General features: G+C 35.1%; 1 protein-coding gene across 9 annotated transcripts in view; it reads right to left on the reverse strand.

Annotated features, from left to right (window-relative positions):
* Positions 1–26686, reverse strand: part of Mecom (MDS1 and EVI1 complex locus) — a 548121-nt gene that overhangs the window by 34762 nt on the left and 486673 nt on the right. For 5 of the 9 annotated variants that reach the window (XM_010632344.2, XM_010632339.2, XM_010632343.2 and 2 more), the window contains 5 exons: positions 23786–23920; positions 11864–11966; positions 9633–9849; positions 3788–3935; positions 2365–2521 (listed from right to left, as the gene is read on the reverse strand). In XM_010632344.2, the coding sequence (XP_010630646.1) occupies positions 2365–2521; positions 3788–3935; positions 9633–9849; positions 11864–11966; positions 23786–23920 (760 nt within the window). Of the gene's footprint in view, positions 1–2364; positions 2522–3787; positions 3936–9632; positions 9850–11863; positions 11967–23785; positions 23921–25128; positions 25205–26686 lie in introns of those variants that run through there. The other 4 variants (XM_010632345.2, XM_010632340.2, XM_010632342.3 and 1 more) reach the window with 3 other exon arrangements.

Below are 26686 nucleotides of genomic sequence, written 5' to 3' on the forward strand. Positions count from 1 at the left end.
AAAAAAAAAAAAAAAAGAAAGTCAAGGACTCCCCTGTATTAGCGTTAACAGAAGGTGCAATTGACTTACCCTGTTGTACCTTTTATTACATGGATGACCAGTGTCTGTGTCTAGTCTCAACAACACAGAAACTGAGATGTTTCTTTGGGCAGAGGCTTTGTTTTCAGGCTTGGCCTGAGATACCACAAACCACCAAGCCTCCAAGTATGCTGATTCAACTGATGCTGAAGTCTAGCCTCTTCTGTAATTTTCTCAATATTAAGGAATTAGCCAGCAACTAACATTGCATTTTTTGACTTATTAAACAAATTAAGAGGCATTTTGAATATATTCAGACTGTTAGAGCATGTGGTTTCTATTTGGGAAGGGTAGAGGTTCCTGAAAAGGCAGTGAGTAATTACCTTAGCACTGGTGACTCTGGGCTCAAGCTTGGCGGCACAATGTAATAAGAGACAGTTGCCATAAACACACCAGTGGGGGTGAATCGTGGTGTGTGGCCTTCTGGTGAGAAACAGATATCAGCCCTAGGTACCCTCCTCCCCCCTAGTCTCCACACAAACTCCTGATCCTTAAACTCTTTTGTTCTGAAATTACACGGCTATTATTCATAATTACTCCGTGGCTCTCTGTCAGATTTTATATTTGAAGAATGCCATCTGCTATTTAAATTTACCAATAATTACTTAAAATGCATTCATGAGAAATACTTTATGCAAGCTGGTTGGAAAGGGACAACCTGTGGCACTTTAAAGTGAAACACTTGACTTCAACACAATTAAAACTGTAGATCACAGAGAGACTCAGAAGATAGGAATCTACATATCCTAGCTTTATTTTAAATAGCAAAGCATTAAATGGATGATCAGGATTCCTTTGTGGTCTCTGCCACTCTTTTTCTTACTAAAACATAATCAAACTTATCAACGTTTATTTCCGAGAAATTATATTGAATGCCTATAGCATCTCCAAGTATTTTTTAGGACATCATGGCCTAGAGTCAGGAATGTCTTTGGGGAAGAGGTATCAAACTCTTTCTGCAACTATCCTTCTCACGACTTTCAGCGGAGCTTCCCCAAGGGAGGTCAGAGCACTCTTGTTGATCTGCTAAGTCCTCTTCACTCCACCCACGGGACAGAACGTCTGAGTAAAACAAGGCTGTGGTATAAGCTAAAAAATGGAAGGAAAGCTCTTTTGGTGCTTTTGGAAACATAAAAGAAAGCTGTATCAAGGCAAAGAATGAGAGAGTCAGTCTTTGGCATTTTCCATTTGGGCACTGAAAATTAGTTTTTTCCACGAGGTACTGTACTAGTGTCTCATATACTTACTAGGAACCATCAGTGTTTGTCGGAAAAACTGCTTTTTGAGAATCTCCTAAGTCAGAGATTTTGCCAAGTACTGAGTATGCTTTCAACCAATTCTATGTGTATCTGGACTCAAAATCAGTTTTAAAGTTTGGAGTACAACTCAGTGAATCACTGTATTTCTAAGGCCAGCTGAGCAAAAGAAACCTATAGATGTTGCCCAGCTGGACTAAGAATAACTGATGCTTATGAAATATTTCAGCACAACAGAGAACAGGAATGGTGGATAGAAGCAGCAAATGAGGGCTGAGTTTTACTCTACTTGAAGTGTTACTAAAATGCTCTGTCCAGGAATATTCTAAGTAGGTGGTCAGATTGGCTGTCTCCTCAAAACACACTGCCTGTAAATTCACTTTAGTGCAGCGGGTAAGAGAAGCAGCATACCTGGCATTAAAGTAAAAATGTTGTGCTGTTCAAGTAACAGAGAACTACCAATCCCCTAGCCTGAGAGAGGCAACAATAGGAAGGATTAAAGAGCATTTTATTTCCTCTCTCTCTCCCTCTCTCTCTCTCTCTCTCTCACACACACACACACATACACACACACACACACACACACTCACACACACACTCATAAGCCTACTTGCCAAGTGGGGTTCTTCCAGCTCTTTCTGATCCAGAACACATTTTTATTCACTTCAACTTGTTTAGTGATATCTGCTATTCGCTGTTTTACAAAGCCATGAACATTTACAGTGTGAGACAAATCTGCTTGTCTCGATTAAATCCTAAAACCCAGGGAGGCTTCCCTTTCATTCTTTAATGACTTCTCTTTTCTCTACCTGTTATTGATTTCATCTAAAGGAAAACACCCTAAGGGTATAGGCAAAATATTTAATTATAAAAGATTTTCTTGTAACAGAAAATAGCTCTACTGGATTGGATCATAAATAGCTATGACTGAACCCCCCCCCCCGGCCATATGCGGGCATTGTCCTGATCACAGTTCCTTTTGGAGGACAGACAGATGCAGGAAGGAGGGCTGGAGTATTAAAAAACTTACAGATAAAGGGCTTCACACTGCTGTGGATGTGCTTGTGTTGTTTGAGGCCTGACGAAGTGGCAAATGTTTTGCCACACTCCGGGCACGCATGGGCCCGGGCACCAACATGCTGAGAGCGAATGTGCCGCTGAAGGTTGCTAGGGTCCGTGAAAACCTGCTAGGAAATGAGTACTGATTAATCAAGAAACTTAATCCAAGGGCATGATAAAGACCAGGGATAACTTAGGAAGGAATTTTATTTGTTTTGTTTGTATTTATTTTCCCCAAAGACCAAAAGAAAGTCCTATTTTCAGTGTGTAGTCTCCGGTAGGGTAGGACTATAAATATATTTCAGCTCTGTATCCTTAGTGTAGAATATCCACAGGTATCATTTACAAAAAAAAAACAATGAATGGCATTATTAGGCCAAAGTCAAGGCCTTTTTTTTACCCAATTTACTATAGTGAAATAATAAAATATTGGTCATGCCATTATTACACTAGTGTGCTATTTTCACCCTTTAAATAATGATATATTAGGTACAAAATTTGGAGGCATTTAAGATACTACAAGTCTATTTAAAATGTTTCTCTCTGGGGTTGAATTCTAATACTGTGTTTCAGCAAGGTAACACCCAGCAAGCTAAAACTATTCTTTTGGACCTTGTACTAAAAAAAAAAAAAAAAAAAAAAAAAAAAAAAACAAACCAAAAAATTAAAAAGCTATCCATGATATTCAGGAGCAAAACAACACTAAAGATGATTTCAAATGTCACAATTTCCTCTGCTATAAAAACATTTTTTTAAAAAAAGAAAGTAATTTTAAGAATACCAGAACATCTCTGAGTTAAGAAGCATGAAAATCAAAAGTTGTGAAATATTGTTACCACAGTTCACAGTCTATGCAGAGTAGTTTCATGTCACACGTATGCCATTCAGCATTGCTCACAAGATAGAACTCTACACTTTTTAATTAGAACCAAATCATGATTTATAGCGAGGAATAGAGTGGAAAAGTCTGCAAATGTAGGAGTCTCCCATTCTTTCTGAATAAGCATTCAGAAAGTTTATGTGACTTCTCACAAAATCCCATTAAGAGAAATCAGTAACGTGAATTGGATAAAATTTTCATTCCCCTTAAAGCTATAAAACAAACCCACGCTGGCAAGTCAGTAGCGGAACCAGGAATTTACCAAGGATGTCTGACACCTAGTTTTGGAACTCACCATTAAGCCTCAATTCCTCCCTTACACAAATAAAAGGATACCCGCTAAGTGTTTTTATACACTCAAACTAATGCCTTTTAGCATCCAGCATTCAGTCTACTTTACTCAAGATATTTATAGTTTCCCCTCTCAAGGCTTGTTTTCATATATCGTAGCAAGTGAAGGGTTAAGAGAGAGCAGGATGACAGAGAGGCCAAGGAGCCTACAAATTCACTGTACCTTGGCACAGTTCTCACATTCATAGTGCTTTCCACTGTCATGTGACATCTGGTGACGAATTAAATTGGACTTCCAGTTAAATGCCTTGGGACACTGATCACACTTGTATTCCCTCTCTTCAGTATGTGACAACATGTGTTTCTCCAAGCTGTTAAGAGAACAATTGATTCAATAAGACATGGGATGAAGAACACATTCATAAACTGAATGTTATTTTATTACTAAAACAAATGGCAAGTAAAGAATTAAGAAGAAAAGAAGTGAGGAGAAAAGAGAAGAAACTGGATTGTAATAAAGTACATTTTATGCTCCTAGATTCTCTTACACCAGTATGTAGATATAGCCCTGTTATTCGAAAAATAAATCTAAAACAGCTATCAGGGATTATTTGCAGTTTAGAAGCATGGTAAACAATGAGTTATTTGTCTAGTTCTAGAATCATTACATAATTGTAACAGCAACAGATATTACTAATATCTGCAACAAACACTCCAACCGAAAATGTAAGAACATAAGGGAAGGTGTGCATATATATATAAATAAGATCCAAATAGTATAATACTTAAGAAGTGTCCACAACGGCCAACTTCTGGTTCAAACATGATCATCTTCTCCCTATAACTCCACATAGCACAGGGGTTGAGGGAATTTTTTGAGACTTTTTTTAATAGAGGGGCACCAATTTCACTCATGAGAGTTCCATACTTATGGCCTCATTAATTCCCGAAGGTCCCAGCTCCAAGTACCATTACATTGAAGATGAGGTTTCAGCATATGAATTTTATGGGGACACAGTAAGTAGTACTTTTTATATCCGGGAACTGTATATATATATATAAAACCTTTAGATGCAGAAGGTACTTTCATTTCTATCCATGTCACCAGGGAGAGCTACAAGTTAATTATTTAAAAGGCAATGCCCTGGGATGCACAGACGAGTGTACAAATACACAGATGTGTGTGTGCGAGTGTGTGTGTGTGTGTGTGTGGATAGATAGCTGAAGATGTAAAGATAGATACCGTCATTGGATGAGAAAAGAAATGCATGTGTTTTAAGTACATGCACTATTATGGCCCCCTAAAAGGGAAAGGAGACAGTTAATTATTTAAAAGGCAATGCCCTGGGATGCACAGACGAGTGTACAAATACACAGATGTGTGTGTGCGAGTGTGTGTGTGTGTGTGTGTGGATAGATAGCTGAAGATGTAAAGATAGATACCGTCATTGGATGAGAAAAGAAATGCATGTGTTTTAAGTACATGCACTATTATGGCCCCCTAAAAGGGAAAGGAGACATGGTTCGAATTTTCTCATAAAGGCAGTTCATCTATGTTCTAAAGTTTAGAATGTTTCGCTCTCTGAAATTTGTCTCTCCTTTTTCTAAAATTTATATTTGAGATCCTCATGAGTATAATAAAAAGCAAATATAGATAATGTATTACGGTGATAATCAGAAGATGTCCACAATGTTTTTGTTGGTTAAATACATACCCACATAACATACTAGTATACTGGCCCCAAGGACAGCAACCAGAGACCTTTGGAGAAATAGTCTATTACAAATCTAATAAAATATGCAAGATGGATTTTGAACACCTTATAAGTGCAGAAAGCAAGACAAGTATAGATGATGTCCAAAGAATTAAGTTTCCAGTTTGTAAAGATGTCCAATAATAAAATGAGGGGCAAGTCGAACATCAGTAATAGTAAGTCTTTTAACAATAATAATATTAGCTGGGTGTGGAGGTGCATGCCTGTAATCCCAGAACTTGGAAGGCTGAGGCAGAAGGATCACTGAGAGTTTGAGGCCAGCCTGGGTTACATAGTGAGTTCAAGACCTTTCTGAACTACATAGTAAGATCTTGTCTCAAAAAATATAATAATATTATTAAAATACACAAATAGAACCTCACCAATCACCACTGTAGAACACTGGGAAACCAAATCATTATTCCAAAAGTTGTTAAATAAAAGGAAAAATAAAACACGTTTTGCTTTTCCCACATGAACTGTACTTTATGATGACAAAATAGACAGTGAGGGGTGGTTTCTTTACATAGAATAAATCCTTACAGGAAATTATGAAAAAATTATAGAATTAGAATACATTCATCTGGGCGTGGGCGTGGGCATGGTGGCTCACACCTGTAATCCCATCACTCAGGAGGCTGAAGCAGGAGGATTGCTATGAGTTCGAAGTCAGCTTGGGCTACACAGTGAGTTCAAGCCAGCCTGGGCTACAAAGGAAGATCCTGTCTCAAAAAAAAATAAAAATAAAAAATGAATTGATGTAGGTAACCCATTACCTGCTTCCTGAGAAAAATGAATGATGCCATCAGTGAAGTACTTTTGCTTTAACGCTGAAATCCCACGTAACACTTGGGATATAACTATGAATTTATAGGAAATAGAGGGAATGCGAGGAAAATGTTTAACACCATCGAGCTTACATTAGCAGCAAAATCTAGAGTGCACGAAAGTTTACAGAAACAAAGTTCAGTTTCTTCCATAAGATTCCATAAGTAAATGAAGGGAAGGAGGGAGAGAGGAGGAGGAGGAAGAGGAGGAGTTGGAGAGAGAGAGAAGAAAGAGACTAACTGAGGGACATTTAAGTCAAAATATGCATAATTTCATTAAAGTATTGCTATGTGTGGACATTATTTTACCTTAATTCTAAAAATTATGAGGCAACTAGGGAAATTTGAATTCTGGCTGAAGATTTGATGTCAAGGAATGATTTTTAAAAGTGTGACACCGAACTAATATTTTAAGAGTCCTTTATCCTCTACAGACAAATCCTGAACTACTTATGAATAAAATTATATAATGATGAAGACTTGTTTCAAATAATCTAAAACAGGTATGGCGGCAACAAGATTGCCCTTGAGTGAAAATTACTGAAGCTGAACACTCTACTTTTTTAATACCATCCTCTAATTTTGTATAGATCTGAAATTTTCAATAATAAAAAAAAGTTACTTTAAAATACTCAATTACCAACCTTGCAAATTTCACTCTTTTCCATGTTTTATTTATCTTTGAGCCTAACATTCTACCCCTAATGATCAGCTAAAAATCCTTGTGTACCAGGAATATGTGGTGTGTGAGTGGGAATGTAGGAAATAAAGGCCTACTCTCGTTTCTTGGTAAATCAGAAAAACCTTTCCCACACTTGTTCTCTTCCTCCACTTCCTCCCTACACTCTACTCACACTGGAACTTGAACTTATTTTTGTTCTCCATGAGTCAACCAAGGTGGAAGTGTGATTCTGTTTGACCACAAGTGGAGATATCTCCATGAACCCAAGGTACCAGGAGAGAACAGGTGTGGGGCGTCATAGGAAAGGCCCTATCTTTATCTATAATATATAATCCTCTGTTTGTTACAGAAATGGAAAGGCTAATAGAGTTAAGAGAGATATCAACAACTGTAGTTAACATTGAATAAAGTTGGGAACATTCTCCAGAAGCATTGTACAGATTGTAATTCTCATTGTCTATTCTTAGCAATCTACGGTGGCAGCCATTTTGTGTTATATACCCTAAAATGTTGTACATCAAATCTTAAACTCCGAAACATAGTGCCATTGCATAGCTCAGCCTACATGTTGAGTCTTATTTCTTCCCATGACATCCATATAAGGATGTGGTTTTAGTTTTAAGACGCAATCCAGTCAGTCATTAAGGAGACTTTGCCCCTTTTCATAGAATTTAATACCAATTTATAGAACTATGTCCAGCTTTTTGGGTTCTTTGGATCTACATATCCATCTTTTCTTTCCTGCTCTTATTTTTTCTTTTTCTCTACTTCTTAGATTTTGTGCATTCATTTCTCAACGTTGTAGATAAGAGATATCGAACCAAAGAATGTGTCACATTAAGAAAGGAATTTTCATTTATTTAAAACTAAGGTAACAATATAGCATTCAGTAAAGTGGAAAATATTCTGAGAATGTCTGTTCTGCTTGTGGCTACCATATAACTCATAAGAAGAAATAGCTCCTGGAGGATTGACATTTGGTTGCATAGTGACCTGCTTTATCCAATCTGGCTAGGATAACAAAAGGTAAGTTTTGCAAGTTTACTTATTTTCCACGGAATGCTTTACTGAATCAACTAGGCTAACAATTGGTTTTAGCGTTAAGTGGAGTTGACTCAGGCTTAATCTTACAGTTAGGTAGATTAAGCAACATTCTCCATCTAATTATCTGTATACACTCTCAATAGGAAGTAAGAATTAGACTTTATTATTTAGTTTGTTAATTTTGGGCTTATAACGTTGTCAATAATAAAACTGAAGAAAGCATACTTAATATCTGGCACCAGAAATAACATTTGCAGTACAAATTATTTTTTCTTCTCATTAGTATTGGCTAATTGTATTTGTTTTATAATTTGGACATGGATATATTTAAAACTCATGCTGAAATTTTTTGATAAGAAATTATACTAAGCATATATAATAGATTTATACTCTATTCAAACTCAATTAAAGGATGCCAGGAAAGCTCTCTCACTTTCCAAAATGTTTTCTCTCTAAAAGCTAAATTAAGCCTAAATTTTCAAAACTAGAGATTCATTCATTTAACCAATCTTCTAAGAAAGGGGGACTTATACTTACTGCCCTGTGAGTCATTTATGACTTTAAGTGAATGAATACTTTGTGAAATCCTTTCCCGAAAGAAACCTAACCAGAAGATGATGCAGACCAGTAAATGGAGCTGAAAAAGAAGACAGGAGCCTCTAATGAAAGGAAACAAAGTGGTAAAATGAAACAAGTCTTTTGTCAAAAACCAATTCTGAGCAATTTACATACTTGAGTAAAGCCAGTTGTTTGAAATGCAATGTTTTGTTCTCCAGAAATTATAATTACACATTCCGAGGATCATTTCAAGATTTAAAAGCAAAGTAATGAATACAATTATTAAAATTATTTTTGGTCAAGGTAAAAACCAGTAGGTAGAAAGAAACAAACAAACAGGAAAAACCTATTACCTGGTTATTTACTTATCTGATCCTAAAAGAGCATTTTAACAAAGTATTTAAAAGGTAAGTTCTACTGTTGTTTCTACAACAGAAATTTTTAAATGTTCTTCAATTAAATTGAAAGGGCTATAAAAAGTCAGTATATCACCAAAATATGATTTTCACTTTGTCAAAAATATATATTAAGGGATTGCTTCATCTATAATATCACGTGCTCTTTTTTTCCTTTTAGGAAATACAACACTTGGAAATTAAACATTCTTCTCCCATTCATATGTATATATATTCATATTCATATATATTTATGTATGTAGATTAGATAAGTATTACAGATTAAATTCATGAGTCACACTGCTCTATGAAAACATCATTTATCATATATTATGTGAGTACCAGACATGGCCTTTCATTTTTATCATCTAAATACTTCTAAATGTAGCCTTACTGTATCTTATTATATAACTACTTCAGTTAATAGCATTTTTCCAACACTTTTGATTCTTTTTTCCTCTCAGTTTAATTCCTTGTAAGGACAAGCTTTCAATTCCCAATAACATCACCTAAATAATAATGAATGGAGTAGGTACAGGGCTTGCTTACCATGTGCAAAACCCAGGGTTTGATCCTTAGCATGGCAACGAATAAGAATAATAATTTCACACGTTATTTTCTATCTGAAAACAAAATAACCTATTTGACCTTCTTTTACAAGATGTTTAGTGATTTCTGAAGTGCATTAGCCCATCTGACCAGTTCATTCAAGGTCTGCATTTCCAAACTGCATAAATTCTCAAACTTCAGCATACCATTTTATTACAGAGTAAATACAAGTTTTGTGGTGCAACTTGCCATCTCTAACCTTTGCAAATCAGGAAAAACTTGGTCACATTCCTTACACTCCTGGATGGTGTGTATCTCTCGGAGGTCATTTTCACTTTCAAGTTTTTGTTGAAAGTCTTCTTCCACCATTGAGAATGCTGAGTGAGGTGTACTGCAGGGAAACTTTTGGTGATCTGCTAGTTCAGCTTTGGATTCAAAGAGCTGGTCACAGTCCTCACAACGATATTGCCTTTCTTCTGTGAAAACAGTTCAAGTGTTACCAGGATTAAGTGGTCAGGAATGGCTACTACAAACCGGCTGCCTTATGAAGTTATATAAGACCTACTTCAAACTAGGTGATTGTCATTTTCACCATTCAATTTTAATATGGATTAGAAATAACATGTGCAAAAAGTCAGGAGAGAATTTTTAACAATAGCATAAATAATTGTTCTGGCTACAGTACAACTAATCAGATGAAACTTCACAATTAAACTTTTCTAGGATCATTGGATACTAAAAGTAATACTTGCCACATATTAAGCATCACCTATTTTTTTTCAAGCCACTACATGGATAAATGATATTCCTTGTACCTTGAGTATGAATTATAAGTTTGATTTTTATCCCAATTTTTAGACAAGTATTTAGGAAGAGAACTAATGGTAGGGCCGTGATTTGAACCCATCTCTACCTTGTACACTGCTCTCTGGGCCAATACCATGTTACCTGAAGATACAGGAAATACAGGATCTTATCTGAGTCATGTCTAACCCTGTTACTATCATTAATATTGGCAATAGTTCAACATCCATCGTTACTTAGAATGCGACAAAGATGTTTTTAGAACCCATGTATGTTACTAATTGACACAGTTCTGTTAAATAGAAAGCAGGTCAGGAATCTGTACTTTAATACACTAAAAAAATTGTAGTAGTGGAGACTGGAGATGGTAAGGTTGTAAAATGTCAGGTAGGGATGATCTTGTTCCTGCTCTTTCCATTTGGATAGCTGTGAACCCATTCAGGAAGCTACACCCTGCACACAGTTGCAATCACAAACATTTAGAAAACAACCCAGCATGCTGAAAAATACCCATAGCAAACAAGATAACACATAATGCCTGTTTTGTAGACATATAGAGGAGGAATATGTTATTCTTCAGTTCTTTGTTTACTAAATGATTTTGGGGAAGTATTTGAATCATCTACCAAATGCCAGGCACTTTGCAAGGAAATCAACACATTAAAATATACAGCAGTTTATATATAACAAAGAACTATGATTTACCTCAAGACCAATACATGAATATGGTGCAGGGAAGCCTTAGAGGAATATGCCTAATGCATCCAGCCTGGGGGACAGTGGTTCAGAAAAAGCAATGCAATGAGTAAGAATCAGCTAGGTGGTGTTGGAGGGGGCTCATCTCAGATATGGAATGGCATGGATCAGTGACGGAGACAAGAAAGAACACGGCGCAGTCACAGAAAGATAAACCTGTAGAAACACATGGCAGGCTTACAGAATCTAGGTAAGGGAGAAGTGTGAAACAGAGTGGTTGGCAGGTTACTAGGGGCTATTGAGGTACATATGATAAAGGGAACAGAAAACTATTGAAAGTTGGAAAGCAGGTACATATCAGACGGTTCTTAGATTCAATTCACCCACTTGCTGTGTGAGAAGCCCAGCAGAAAGGCCCATGGTTACCACGTCTATGACACTGGTTTAGCTTAAACTAAACCCGTAACCGTAAGACCGAAAAAGGTAAAGGAGTCATTACATAGACTCAACAGTTTGTTAACTTTGGATGTAGGGAGTTAAGGAAGAGAAAATGATTCTAAAGTAAATCACCTCAGCTCCAGAGGCAGAAATCTCAGTGACATCAACTAGTTAAGGGAAACATTTCTTATAGTTTGTAACACTCTTCTTGTATTTAATATCTGTATTGAGATCTCAGTCAGGAGTCTGAACAGAAAAAAACAATCCTCCAGACCACATAACACATGGAAAAGGCCCGGCTATTAGGAACAGCAAAGACCTTACTTTGAGTGCTGACTCTACCACTTAGTCCCAAGTGAGCTTACTAGTCACTTGACTTGGCCTTAACAGCCCTCACTTGCTCCATCCTTAAAATGGAAAAAATTTGATAAAACTGATATTGAATGGCCAGAGAAACTAATGCCCAAATGTCAAGTGCAATGGATCTTTTCCATTACTGTGTTGCAAATCTCCAAACAAGGGCGATGGGCACGTGCTGTGAGAGACACTAACCGTGGATGTCAGGTGCCATGGTTTCATGGGGATAGTCTTCGCTCTTCATGAACAGCAGGAGCTCCTCTCCCGGCGCAATGTCTGCAACTACTCTATAGAATATCTTCAAGGACCAAAAAGGGCAGGGCAAAAAAGACAGAGAAGTGAATACTGGCAAAGTACAGGATATACATTGTATGTCTATACACTCTGTCTTAACCATATTCCTTATTATTTTTATTACCAAAAGAATTTTATTTACTGAAAATGAACTCTCTGGTGGCAAATAGAAAGCTGTGATTTTTCAAGCCAGTTCACAAATCTTTCCAAATATAACTCCACAAGTCAAATCTTCCTAATTCGAGGTTTGCTGGGTCTCATATACCCTGTATATGTTTAACAAAGAACTTTCCTGCCTCTAAATTCATCAAAGTACACACATTCAGAGCTAAATCTTCACTGGCATTATCTAGTAGGAGCCTAGCTAGTCTTGAGCTACTCCCTTACCAAGTTAGCAAAAGTAACACTTTTTCAACGAGATGTTCAGAAGTTATTTGACAGGTGGGAAGGATATGATATAAGAAATCATCAAGGTCTCTACAGAACAGAATCAAATGACTGATCTTGTTGACCCTGCACCTGCCCTCACTCTCGTTCACCGACTCCTGACTGCACTTCTTTGAAAGCAGGTAACAGGTGTTAGGCCTTTCATGGATTCATGTTTTCAGGCTGTTGAGGGTGGTGCTTATTCCTCTTGCTTTCTAGCAAAGTGCCAAAGACAGGAAGGATTTAATAAATCTGTTAACGACTGACTGTAGAGCAGTGGGGCCAATGAGGAAGGAACGTGATGAGAAATTTCCAGGAGCTGCTTACCTCTCCCCAAGCAGCCCGGTAACTTAGGCAAACCATTGACCAATGATTGCATCCAGGCACCAGAGATTTTTTTTTTTTAATTTATAGCAGCATTAGGCATGAAAATCTTCAAGATGGTCTTTCATTGTACCATAAAAAATTCTTAGTTTTTCATTTTATCCTAAGATTTATGAAACAGCAGTTTCCATCATCAGACAGATTTTGGAAGAAAAACATGAAGCTGTACGATCACCTGCATGAAAATGCCACTAATGACATTCTGCCACAATATCCTTGCAAAGTCCCACAAACAAAATTTTAACCCCTATATTCTAAATATCTGGGTAGAACTTACACATGGATTGCGTGGAAACATCAGCAAAACAAAACAGAGGAAAAAAAAAACACATAACAAATTGGTAAACCAAGAAATAGAAAAATGATTTGTACAAGATACTGCTGGTAACTACTGTTTCCTGCAGGAACCCCTGGGTATTTCAAATTGAGAAAAGCTGACAAATTAATATCTTATAAGACTGATAGAAATGCCCACACTTTAATTATATTTACATATTTGTTTATCTTTTGAAAAGCTGAGGACATTAAACATACGTATGTGCCTTTTTATTCCAGTAGGTGGCTCTAAAGTCCAATTGTTTATTTTTCTATAAAAAGACCAGAGCACAAAATTGTACTAAATTCAAAAAATTCCTCAATGAGGAGTATTTTCTGCTTGCTTTCTTTCTTGTCAATATAAATTAGCTTTTTATTCAATAATGGTTTAACCACTTGAAGTGTCTTTATAGAAAATCATGGCAAACATAAATATTCTAATGTAATTTAAGTCTTTATCTCTCTCTAAAAATAGAATCCATACTATGGAAACTCCTTGTTATGAAAAACAATGAATTTTCAGTTTGTATCTAAAGCCTAATCTTTTCATTCCTTTTTTTGGAGGTACACAGAGGAACAGTTTTTCTCAAATATTACCAGATACAAAAATGAACAATAATGAGTGAATTTGCTTTTTTCCCTAACCTTTCCAGTTAAACACATATAAGTACTCTGTTTTATTCTAGAGTTCAATTTCCCTTACAAAACAATGGACTTCTCTCAACAGTTTGAATCACCTCTTTTTTGGCATCTCTCACAGGTTTAACTTATTAGTTTCCTTTCCAACAACATGTTGACATTTGAATTGTGACATATTAGAACTTTTCGGTGGCTTCTCGGAAATAGGGAGGTTAAAGAGACAATGCCCTGCAAGACAGTAAAATAGTAAAACTGTCTCTGTTGGGAATGCTACATAGACACACATGCCAGGTCATTTTAAGACAGTATTATGATATCATTATTTCTCTGTGGTCCCCTATTAGTCATGTCTTTTTAATTCCATTTTAGATTTGCTCAAACCAATGTGAATAGTCCAAGGAAAAAAAGAAAATGGCAGATACACCGTAACTATATACTATAAAGACAATTCTCTTTGCAAGGACATAGATCACCACTGTCATTTCCCTTTAAGTGTCCAGATTGTCACATGAAGAATATTGAGTGCGTGAAAAATAAAAGACATGGAAGAGTGTTGATGTTGGCTTTATTTACTGGAGGTAAAAGGTGACATTCCAGGCCATGAAAGTCAAGGCAAAGAAGAGTGGATTTTAACTTCAGGGTGTTCTTTTCGATTTTAAGTGAATTTTTATGGTGCTCATGAAACTTAAGTTTGAAAAAGAACTGGCAAGCTCCAGACATAATGAGGGCAAATTCTGGGCTTGCTTCCTCATACAGCAGTAAGAATGTGCCTCGAAGTTCTATCTACCACACCCCTACAAAACCAGTCCTGTTCTCAAGGTGTTTACCACTGATAATCTTCATTATCTTTCATTCCTTAGGATCTCAGAGACGCTTAAATAAAATTATACCTTTTCTCCTCTAAATATAATTTGTCAAAAGCAAAATTTAAACATGTGAATACAAAGAGATTTACATGTAAATTTAGTTTTCTTTCTAACAATAATAACAACAACAATAATAATACACTATCAAGTGATTGAGAAATAAGAAGAGTAGTTTCAATGGAAACAAAATCAGAATCTGTTGCCTTAAAACAATTACATGGAGAAGTGATGGGATATAATTTTGGAGGAATCAAGCCTTTCAGAAGATTCCATATCTATGCTTTTATGCCATAAAATAGATCTTCCAGCAAATAAAAATGCAAAAAAGCACAGAACTGATTTATGTAGATTTTCTCACAGATTTGTATGCTTAAATGGATTTTAAATGTCTTTAAGTGCATTTTCAAAATTTGAGCTGTTTTGTGGTCCTGTGGATCATGTCTTCCAAGTGTATAAGTAAGTGTCATCCAAGTATATACAAGCAAAGACGTTACTAATACAACCTCTCTGATTTTTGTCTTGAAGAAAAATAAAAGGGGGTCAATTCCTTTGTGAAATATCGTTAAACAGTTATCAGTTTTATCTTCCCATCAGATTTTTGTGGGAAAAGTTATCTGATTTCAAAATTAAAATTTTCTGAATCTGAAATATGCAGTGAATTCAATTCACATAAAGAGCTCAAAACCTTCAAATACTTAGCAAAAGATTGATACAAAACAGTTGTTGATTTATCTTATTTTGCTGTCTCAGAATGCTCCATTAAAAGAAAAAAACTCAACTATTTGCAATATAAGATGACAGAATGGAAGAATGGATCCTTTAACATAAGAAAATGTAGTTATGCAAATTCTACTTTTAAAAAAATTAATCATGGATATTTTTAAATTATGTTCATTCCGCCAGGATTTTTTACTTGGTAGCTAATACTAAAGTCCAGAACCAAAACATGATTTGCATATCACCTAATTCTCCTTACACTTAATACGTTTGAAAATTTAGGTACTTTTTAAATTTTGTAACATAAAAAATTTATTTCCCAGTATCTTGTTGGACTCTTTACTTCTCCAGAATACTCAATTTCTTTGTAAATTGGGGTATTATATTTGGATCTCTGGACATTTCAATTAATAAAGATAATGATTTATAGAAATGTTTTAAAAACACATTTCTTCACATTCTTTTATTTTCAAAATATATTAGAATAACACTAATAAAATTTCTGAATGTTTACTTTAATTACTAAGTAATCAAAACAGATGAAAACAATACTAAAAAAAAACCCCAAAATTGTTCACTTTTACTATTGGAAAAATTGACAAGGTAAGGAAAAACACATTATACACATAGATATTACATATATAATGGAATTAATTGCTCTGAGCATAATTATTATTCTAAACCTGACCTAAGGGAATATCCATTCAGTTAATATTCACAAAGCTGAGTAAGAGAAAAGGCACTGGTGATCTGATTTAGCAAGGTTTAGACTTCAAGAAATACATTTTCATACAAAGCTGTATATTAATATACATGTGATTGTAAATATACACATTTAATAGGTAAAATATAAATGTGGTTATGTATATATTTTGAGGAAATTTTAAAATTTGTATAAAACAATACATATATATGTATATACATAGTATATATACATGGCATATATACGTATAGCAACATCATATGTAATTATGTATGCTATAAATACTTAATGGTATATGATTCATTTTAATTATAAATATTGCAGTAATATAATTATATATTACATAAATTTCAAAAATATAGTTGGAATAAATTGCAATTAAATGTCATTAAATTTTTTTTTTTGGTATTTAAGTTAAAAAGGAGAGCAGTAAAGATCCTAATGATATAATTGACAATGTGAAATAGGAAGAAAAGGACTAAAGGTGTAGGGCAAATGGGAAGGGTAGGGTAAAGGTAATAAGGGAAAAAAAACATGAGAAAAAGAAAAAATGGAAAAGAAGTATTTGTAAATAGGGAAGGGAGGAGGGGATGAAGGGAGGGCAGGGATAAGGGGGAAAAATGAGAACCAAGACCTGTCTTGTAAAGGTACGAGAACCCAATGATGAATGTAACTGTACTGTATACCTAAAGCATACCAATAAACTCAATGAGAAAAAAAAATGACTTTGGATACTACTAAGTATTCTGTTAGGAAAATTAATAGACTTTCAGACTAATGCAGTTTGACATTATCAAGGCTTGTGTTCTTCCAAATCCTCCAACAAATTGATGCAGTTATCCTTTGTATTTATAAGTGGCAGTAATACATGATCTTGTTTATTATTCTATAATATAGACAAATCCAGAATCTGTTAGAACAACCTTAAAGCCTAGTTTGCTATGCTTGGATCAATTTTAAGTATTATGTTTTTACTATTGAGACAGAAGAGAAATTCAGTGTACAAGGAGGAAAGCAAGCAAGAAAGAAAACACATCATTTACTTTTTAAAAGATGAACAAGGCTTCATTGTTATGAATATCCATTCATTTTTCCTGCTCAAGCACTGGAAGTTTTATTTATACTTAATAGACTGCATTTGGCATGTCTAAAAATGACAGAAGTGTGAATTATGGGTGACCTTCAACCTATTCAGGAAGTTGTAATAATTGAAATAATAGAGAAATGTACTCCCTTAAAAAAATCTGTACTGAGAGACAACTTTCAGACAACTGCTGTCTTTTCACTTTGAAGTTGACAGTTCATTTCTTCCTCCTGCAGCTTTCAACATTTGGCCTGAATGCTTTATTTTCTATAGCTTCATTCAATGTGTCCCTCTGAAGACCAGGAAACACTGAATGGAACTTTCATGTTTGGAAAGTGGATAGGAGGAGAGGTAAGTGACAATTTACATATCGAACAAAGTCAGCACTTGAACACATCTCTCTGCCTTGGTGCTACAGACAGGTAACATCAGACCTCAGATAAAATATACGTGTATGTGAAGGCCTCAAAAACAAGGTCTGGACTCTTGATCTATGCCTAGCAATGTAAGAAATCCCATTTCAGGTGAGCAAAAGTAATGTCAAGTTTTTGGCCTCTGAGAGAAGGATTTTACTATACACCTTCTGAACCTAATTTTAGTAAGAGATGAAGAGACGTGACTTCAACAGACAGAGATTGACCATAGAACATAAATTTGTCCAATAAAATGTTAGTTTTATCAAGACTGAGCTTTGCCAAAACGAGACATGCTTAATTTCTCCAAAGAGAAGGTACCTTGTATTTGTTTTCAGGATCAAGAAAATATTGAAAAAAAAAAACACATCTGAATCCAAAATGAAAAATAAAAAGGAGTATCCACTGGACCAAAATATTATTGGAGAAGTTTTTTTCCTGTGTATCTTTAGTTCTTTGTTAACAATATGAAGAGAAAGCCAAGCATAATTTATCAAATAAAACAAAACAGAGAGAATTGATCGTTGGTTCTAGTTTGTATAAATAGGGCAAATGATAAAGACACACTTATTAAAAGTGATAAAGACGCACAGTGTACCCACCCTGGAAGCCCTGCAATTTGTCTCTTAAATAACTTGGAAGGATCTCTCTACAGAGCCCACAAGAAATATCCATTTGCCACCTGATTTAAGGTGGCCATTTTGTTTCATTCTATACAAAGTCTCAGATGATCATTCTGAATGGTGGTTGAATGTTTGATAAACATTTCATTATTAAATGATAAGGAAGCTAAAGATCATCTTTTTGGGTTTGTTACTAAGCTGGAGGCTTTTCTTGTGTGTTGGACCATCCTCTTCTCCTTGATGACTACCTTGTTGGTACATCCCAGGAATATTGTGAATGATGCCTGAGATATTCCTGAATGAAAGTCACCCTTTTTTAAACTTATGTGGTCTGTGAATCTTAAAAATTCTAGTATGAGTTCTGTCGGTGTTGTGTCCTGTGTATTACTGCACGGAGGAGGGAGCAGTGCTGTTTGTTTTATCATGTAAATATCAAACAGCAAACCATGTCTGGGAGAGTTTCATCTTGGGATGAGGAAAGTAACTTATCAGCCAGACAATAGTCCCCAAAGTCAACTCTGGGACTGTTCAGAGAGTCAGTCTCTGGGTATTGCCAGCTGGCATTCATCTTAAAACAGCAGAGCATAACTTTGGTATAAAAGTGGAACTTGACTTAAAAGCAAAGCAAAGAAAATGCCCAAAGCCAATAATAATTTTGACATCAAAAGAAATCGTACAAAATACAGACAGAAATCCTTGTAAATGAAGAGAAAATTAACAAATTGCCTGAGAGTAGAGGCAAACATTTTTAAAAAGTGGGAAGAAGTTAACAAATTACATTTTTGATTTTTACATAAATCAGCATTTACGCTGCTTTTTTGCACAAGTTGTGTTAATTAAATGATGCTGAAAAGTGGATTTTTTTCCTCAGTAAAAAGCCAAAGAAAGTAATTTAATAATTGAGCACATAATATTGCAATAATAATAATAATACCATTCCAGTGTCACACGGTCTGCTAGGACCACTCACAAGAGAGAAGAAGAGTGAAGGAACGTGAAAGCGTGTGTACCAAAGCAGCCATGATCGTCCTGGAAGCTGTTAAAACTTTATAAGGTAAAGCACAAATGAGAACAATGCCTGTTCCAACTGAAAACACTTGAGTCTTGCTGCCTTTCATTAACCACAAGGGACCTGGCAGAATCCCCTAAAGGCACTCATTCTTCTATATCTCATTTTTTGGTGATATATATATTAAGTATTAGATAATCTCTTATTGACATATTTCTTTTTATTCAGAGTGAACAGCAGACTTCTCTTACTCTCCTTACTAAATACCAGCTGTCAGGGGCCTGTTTAAAAATGGGAGGACTTATCACCTTGTGTAAATGACAAGAATAATAATGTTTTGAGTTTCTGAGAATTTTACTCTATTTGATGACCATATTGAAGTAGGCCAAAATTTTGAATGAAATCGTGGTCTTTCCAATGAGGCAAAATACCTACATATATAAAATATTACCCCGAAACATGCACCCAGGTCATTCTAACTATCGTAAGTGGAAAGACAGGTATTGTTTAAGGTTAAAGTCAACTTATATAAATTGTGCCTTCATGACCTCCCTGATTATAAACAGTATGTTTTCACCATAAAGAAAAGTTAGAATAAAACTGCTGTGTCCATGAAGAAATGTTAGAATAAAACTTCAGTGTCCAAAGAACTACTCCATAAGTACACAAAAATTGTGAATATGTTCAAAGATGAGAAATGACACTATTTGAGAGATAATAGGCAGTCAGTGGGTAGACTTGCCTTTGTTCTAGGTGAAGGATATAGAAATGTGGGCTTAAAGGCGGGATTTATGAAAGGATGGGAAGAGAGCAGAGTGAGACCAAATCTAAAGAAATGCATGACATCCACCAATCAATATGGTTTGTAAAGGAAGGTATCTACAAGACTTCAAAGGGAAGGATATGAAAACATCTAGATTTTTAAAAACTCAGTAAATTATTTAGATGTTTGCTCTACTTATTAAATACATGGGTGTCTTGGATATAAATGGAGCCTCTGAACAATTGGTGAACCATTTTCACACCTCCTCTGTGTACTGGTCCCCTCAAGGACCTGGTGTGCAAGCACTTTCCTTATTCCATTTTCTGCTTTTGCTCCTGCCCAACTCTAGGTCTCAGTGGTAGTTCTTGCTCCTGAAAGCAATCCAGGGTAACTCCAAATTGGAAAATGTGAAAGTGTTTTAAGTATTGTCTGTCTCACTAAAATTTTCCAGCTTAACCACGGTCCCACAGCTGTAGACCTATATAGTACTATGTAGTATTGTACAGATAAGTTAGGGAATGGGGGGAAATAATTAGAACATGAAGGATCAAGGTACCCTGAGTGATTTTAATGGCACTACTATTTTATGACTGGAGTTTGATTGTGGTGTCAATTTATTAGTGTTTTTGGTGTGGCCATCTTTTATAAAGGAAAATTACTGTAGTTAATACATTTTCAAGGGAAATAACAATATCAGTCAGAAGCTGAAGCTATTGAGAAATTATGACTTAGCAGTGATGCCTGTGCTTTCAGAATTTCTGTCTCCAAAAAGATCACCTCACCATAATAATTTTAAAAATGCAAAACAAACAGTGCATCTAAAATCACACAACTGGAGACTTTTCTGGGCAGCACTGTCAAAAAAGAAAAGCTGTCAGAGTTCATTCTGGTCTGAAAAAAATCTGAAATGAAACAAGTCTATTGAAAAACTTAAACCAAGGAAGAAAATCACCTCAGATAGAAAGGCTTGTGGGAAGGTACTTGGGAAATGTGAAAGGCCTTTGTTTCTATTTTTATGATACAGAAGATTATGTCTTTTACCAATTGTACTTAAAAGTCAAAATTCACACAGGACCCCCCCCCGCAACAAATCAATATGGGTTTTATCCAACATTAAACAGTCCTGCTACTATCAAACTATCATCTTTGCAAGCATATAGATTTTCTTTTATGGAGCTCCTTCACATCATTATAAAATGATTCCAATTTATTAAACTTAATCAACAATATCAGAATTTAAATATATATATATTTATAAAAGTGAACTATAATTTATACACTTTTGTTCTCTTCAACTTTTTCTTTATTAGATGATCTAATCTTTACTATGGCTAGGTTGTAGTTAAAAGATTCATTTGAAATTTTTCCTTTTTGGAGTCTAGGACACATGCCTGTCATGTTATTAAAATTAATTTTACAAATGAGTTCCTTCAAAGAATCAGGGTTAAGGGAAATACTTCTTCTAATTTCTTCTAAATGCTGTATTTGCTTTTGTGTTGCACAGATGAGATGACATCCTGAATGTTTAATAATTACTCCTGATCCAGGGCCTTTTTCAATGCCTGGATATTAAATAATATCTCACACAATGATAGTGTTCATTATGTGATGACTTGTGCTTATTCACCATTTGGCAGCTCCTATTCCTCATGGAAAAGAGAGCAAAAAAACAGACCAAGAGAATCTCTTTACTCAGCTCTTTTATCATTGTACCTAGTCCAATATTCACATTTCCAAGCTGTCTAGAATACCTAGTCTTAATTGGCTTCTAGAAAATGTATATAAACTTATGAACAGATAAGCTTATAATATATGCATACATTATTTGGATGTCTATGCTCCTTTGTCTTGTCAACTAAGCTAAGTATGATTGTATACAGCTATACCTATCACACAAATCTGATTCTTACCTCTGACTTTCCTCTCTTGTTGTTTATGGGTGAACTTATTTGACCATGCGATATCAATTTCACAATTACGTTATTTGATATGCACTCTGTAACCATCTTAGATTTTTGCCACCACAACATAGAAATTGAAAATGTGTGTGTAAGGAAATAATAAGTGTGTGTCTAATGTTGGCTTTATATGTTGTTCCCGATTAACCATTTTCCCTGGTTCATCAGTTAAAATAAGTAAATATGTTCTTCATTAAGGTATGAAACCAGCATATTTTCTTTTAAAAACAGTACTTTTTACAGTGTGTACTTTGAAAGCAACTATGGTAAAATTATAAATGCCTATTCTAATGAGCAATCTAATTCATAGTCAGGAACAGTAAAACAGTTTTCCTTTGTAATGCAATCAAGATTCCCAGTGACAAGAGCCTATTTATTATAAAACATTAAACACATAAGTATTAAATGAAAAACGGCTATAGGTGGGCTTGTATTGGCTACAAGTCTCATTTTTAAATCATCTTTTCACTAATTTGACAACTACTTTTTCTGTCTATGGAAATAACTTCTACTGTAAGTGAATATGAATAGCAGATAGTTATTATAATTGTAATATTTCACTCTAAAGGTATCTTTTGAAGACCTCCAGTCTTTTTTATAGGAAACAAATTTTCTTACGTATAAAACCTGTCAATTTCTCATTTCTACAAACAGTGAGTTCTCAAAAAAATGTTTTCTGCTGATTGTGAGAGTAACTCACATGAGAGACTTGGGATATTTGCTACTTAAAATCAATAGCTAATTTAATAATGTTTTCCTTTGTCAATAAGACCTCTTGTTTTCTTACGGCAAAGGGAAAAACATCAGTTGATTGGTTTATTATATTTTATATATGTTGAGGATTTTTAAATGATTCTTACTTATACTCAATTTTACAATTTAGTACTTCTTCTATAGTTCAGCCAGTAAAAATTACCTGGTAATTGGTAAAATGCCAAAGAAAAATTTCATAATGATGAATGAAAGAGAATCCTAGATGATATGGAGCTAGCTTTTTTAAACAGCTTTCAATTGGAAACATCTAATTTAAACATTTTCTTTCTCTCGGTGGTGATTTCATAGTAGATTTACCAGGCAACCATTCCAATATGGTCGTGGAAACATAGCTGACTTAAGGAAGTACTGGGTTAAAAGAAATAAATGATTATAATGTAATTAATTTCTAACCAAGTGATTTTTGTAAAACAGAGAATCATCAGACAAAACTCGTTATTTTAGATATTGTCATACTGTTATAAATTCATGATCTAATTTTATTAAGTGTAAAATATTTCATGATGTTGTCATGGCCTTTATTTCATAGTTACTGTTACTAAAGTCCACCTCAGTGCATGCTCCTCCACAATGTCACGATGATTTCCAGCAATGATATTTTCAACTTTTTCACACATACAAAAAAGTATTATTATTCTAAATCTTTTCACTTATCATTAAACCAATATAAATGAACAATTAGATAAGTTTGATTGATGTCATATATTTGCCAACTTCAAATAAAACTGTAATATTTCAAATATATACCTTCCAATTTCTGCATAAATTTACAAAGTATTCTTGATTAGTTCAATACTCTTTATGAATGCACCTACTGTGATGGCAAAGAAAAAACATAAAGAATGCTGAAAAATCAATAAGCACTTGGTTTTAAAATTATTCATTTACACTAAGAAAACTGGAGCATTTCTGAAGAGTACTAAGACAGACTGAATAAACTACCCAGAGTAGTCTTGAAAGAAAGTAGTACTAAAAGAAAGTACTGAAAATGACTTTCTTCTGCATCTTTCTTATATTTGTGTATTACCTTCTACTGTATCAACAAACAGGCCACAAGGGTCTGCTGCAGCTCACTGTTATTTTTGTTCTTCAGGCTTCACTGATACTTTAGTGTTCTCAAAGAAAGACAAGAAAATCTTTACAACATACCTGATCATTTATCTGGCATGCAACGAGGTTGTGCTGATCATAACAGCCAGCGAACCTGATGTACTTGAGCCAGCTTCCTACATCTGGTTGACTGGCATCTATGCAGAACTTGACATTGCAAAACTCGTCTAAGATCTAGAAGGAGGAAGATGAGAACAATCAATTGCCATATTTCTCCATTCATGAAGGTGATCAGTTGCTTTAAAGTATTTCTTTGAGATGTATATGCCTTCTTTGAATCCTTAAAAGAAGAAAGTCTGACAGCATGCATATTAAGAAAAATAAATAATTATACATTATCAGGTAAATTACAATATGCTGCTTTTTAAAAAAGGAATAAAGCAACTGTTACTACAAAAAGTGATTAGTTTCAAGACATGCTTGTTTTATTGTGCATGACTGAGTATTCATAACTTTATTTTAACAGATGCATTTTTACAAAAAATAATGTTGAAGAACATACGTTAATGTTTTTCTGAGCTAAATAGTCAATATTTTGGTTTGCATAACTAAGTGGTCAGTACCTTCGGTTTAGATGGTCTTCTCATGTAAATTTGTATTTTCACCTTTCTACACTTTAAATTCAGTTAAAACTGTAATGTGAATATTACCAATTTCCCTCTTCAAGTTTGCATTTCCTCACTATGAAATAATTAAATCACACACTTAATTGAAGGAGATAACAAGATTTGCTTCATAAATGCCTCTAACCAGACTAAGAAAAACATGAAAATAATCAATAGGTAAACACTCATGCAAAGTATGGCAACCTAAGGTTTTAGTTCATACATGCCAATGTATATTTTCATATTATGTCCAGTGAGCAAAATAACAAAATTGCCATGTGAATAAATAAATATATATCAATGTATTATAATATATTGCCATCCTCATAGAGAGTTTTGTTTTGTTATTTTTTATAAGATTTTCACATTTGACCTTATTGAATCTTACTATTACTTAGGACAAGTATGAACAAAAATTGAAATGAGAAACTTCGTTTATAAAGTTTTGTGTACTTAAGCCAAGCTGTTCTGATTCACCCTGAGCAAAAATGTTTTAAACATCCATATTAAAAGTTTCACAGTCTTGACCTGATGGTGGACAACTAGAAAAGCTGGTAATGTTATGTCAATCAGCTAATGCAAAGTTGAGGAAGTTTCCTATCAAAAACTAAACAACAGTCTAGAACGCAAGTTAATGAATTAAATAACCCCTAAAAAACTCGGCTGCATCCATACCAATATAAAGTTAATACTAAAGCCTTGGGCATACAGACAAAAAAACAGTTTTGCACAGAACTTGGGTAATCACCCAGTTGTAGACTCAAGTCATTAACTCACCATAAACTTCAAGAAGAACCCAGGGTCCTGAGGGCTGTAGTCAAGAGCAGCTAAGAATAAGCCCTTGGACTTGGGGCAATTGAAGGGCAGTGAGTAGTTCCACAATTTAAAAAGAAAAAATTGGAAACAGAAGATAGAGATAGCAGTTGCTAAACACACACACACACACACACACACACACACACACACACACAGGATTCCTCTTTTTCAAGGACACTTCTTCACATCAACAACAAGAAGTCTATACCTAAATACCCTTTCTAGTAAGAACAAATTTTAACAATTTTCTACTTATACAATTGCAGGCTTTAAGATATTTCTTAACTCTCATAGCTGAATAACTCAAATAGCAATTTTGAATTTCTCTCTTTCCCAGACTTGGAGAAGCCACATAAATTAAGATACAATACACGTTTTTTACTGAGTAAATGTTGGGATTGTTGAGTTTTGTTTGTTTTGATTTGATTTCTGCTTGGCCTTTTATTGTTTTCTTGACTAGTGAAAAAATAGGCAGGTATACTGACACATTAGAGAAGTGTTTAAGAAAGGAAATAGGGTGAAGCCAGTGAGATGCAACCCCAGTCCCATTTCATATTTGTGGAAAACTTGTTAATTTCAAAGCCAAGAAGCATCTAGCCCCTTGGCTTTCAAGCATTCCCTTCTGCAGGGGAAGGGAGTTAAGTATTACATACACTTCACATAAAAAGCCCTAGGTGTAATTTTATTCCGTGTTAACATTACTGCTATCGCCACTGTCAACAGCGAAGTTAATTTTTTAAAAGATTCATTTCCAAAGAATGTCTTTTTACATAATCTGTTACATGATTATTCAAATATTTCACCAATACATTAACTTTATTACTCAATATCCTTGCCTCAAAACGAAAGCCTAATTTTCTTTATACATGTCCCCTGTCCCCTCCCTACCCCAGGTGAATTATTCACTTTTGATTTGCTTGTAGAACTGCCCTTGTCTCCTAAATGTCTTAATCGTCTCGGAAATCTCGAAAAAAATAAAGTAACAACAAATCTTCTGTCAATTCATGTAATACACTTCTGTGTTTTAAACGCTGTCAAGCTCCAAAGATAGCATTAAAAAAAAAAAAATCCCCGTAGGTGCACTTTAGAGAAAGGCCCTTTCAAAAGCTCAAGAGCAAAAGGAAAAAGGAAAAGAAAAAAAAAAAAAATCCCCACCATCTAGCCAAAGGTCCGAATGTGACTTTCTGGAGAGAAGCAGCACGCGATATTGGACGGCCAAGCTCTTACTTGGCAAGGCAGAACTCGGCCGAAAGCGACTCCAGAGTCGCGTGGCCGGTGCCAGGAATTCAGATTTTGGCAAACCCCACCTTCTGCGTCCCCGTTCCCGACCGACAGACCCACGGAGGGAGGGAGAGGCGGAGGAAGGCGCGAGGGAAAGAGGCCGACCGGCGACAGAGCGACCCACCGAAGGCCGGACACCCACCGCAGCCCAGCCGCGTCCAGCCCGGCGCTCCGCAGGAGGAACAAGGAAATCGGGCTCCTCGGCGAGAGGAGCGAGGGCTCGGCGGGCGGCGAGGAG

The sequence above is a fragment of the Fukomys damarensis genome, unplaced genomic scaffold (genome assembly GCF_012274545.1).
Source record: "Fukomys damarensis isolate Sample0158 unplaced genomic scaffold, DMR_v1.0_HiC HiC_scaffold_12, whole genome shotgun sequence".
Taxonomy (NCBI): Eukaryota; Metazoa; Chordata; class Mammalia; order Rodentia; family Bathyergidae; genus Fukomys; species Fukomys damarensis.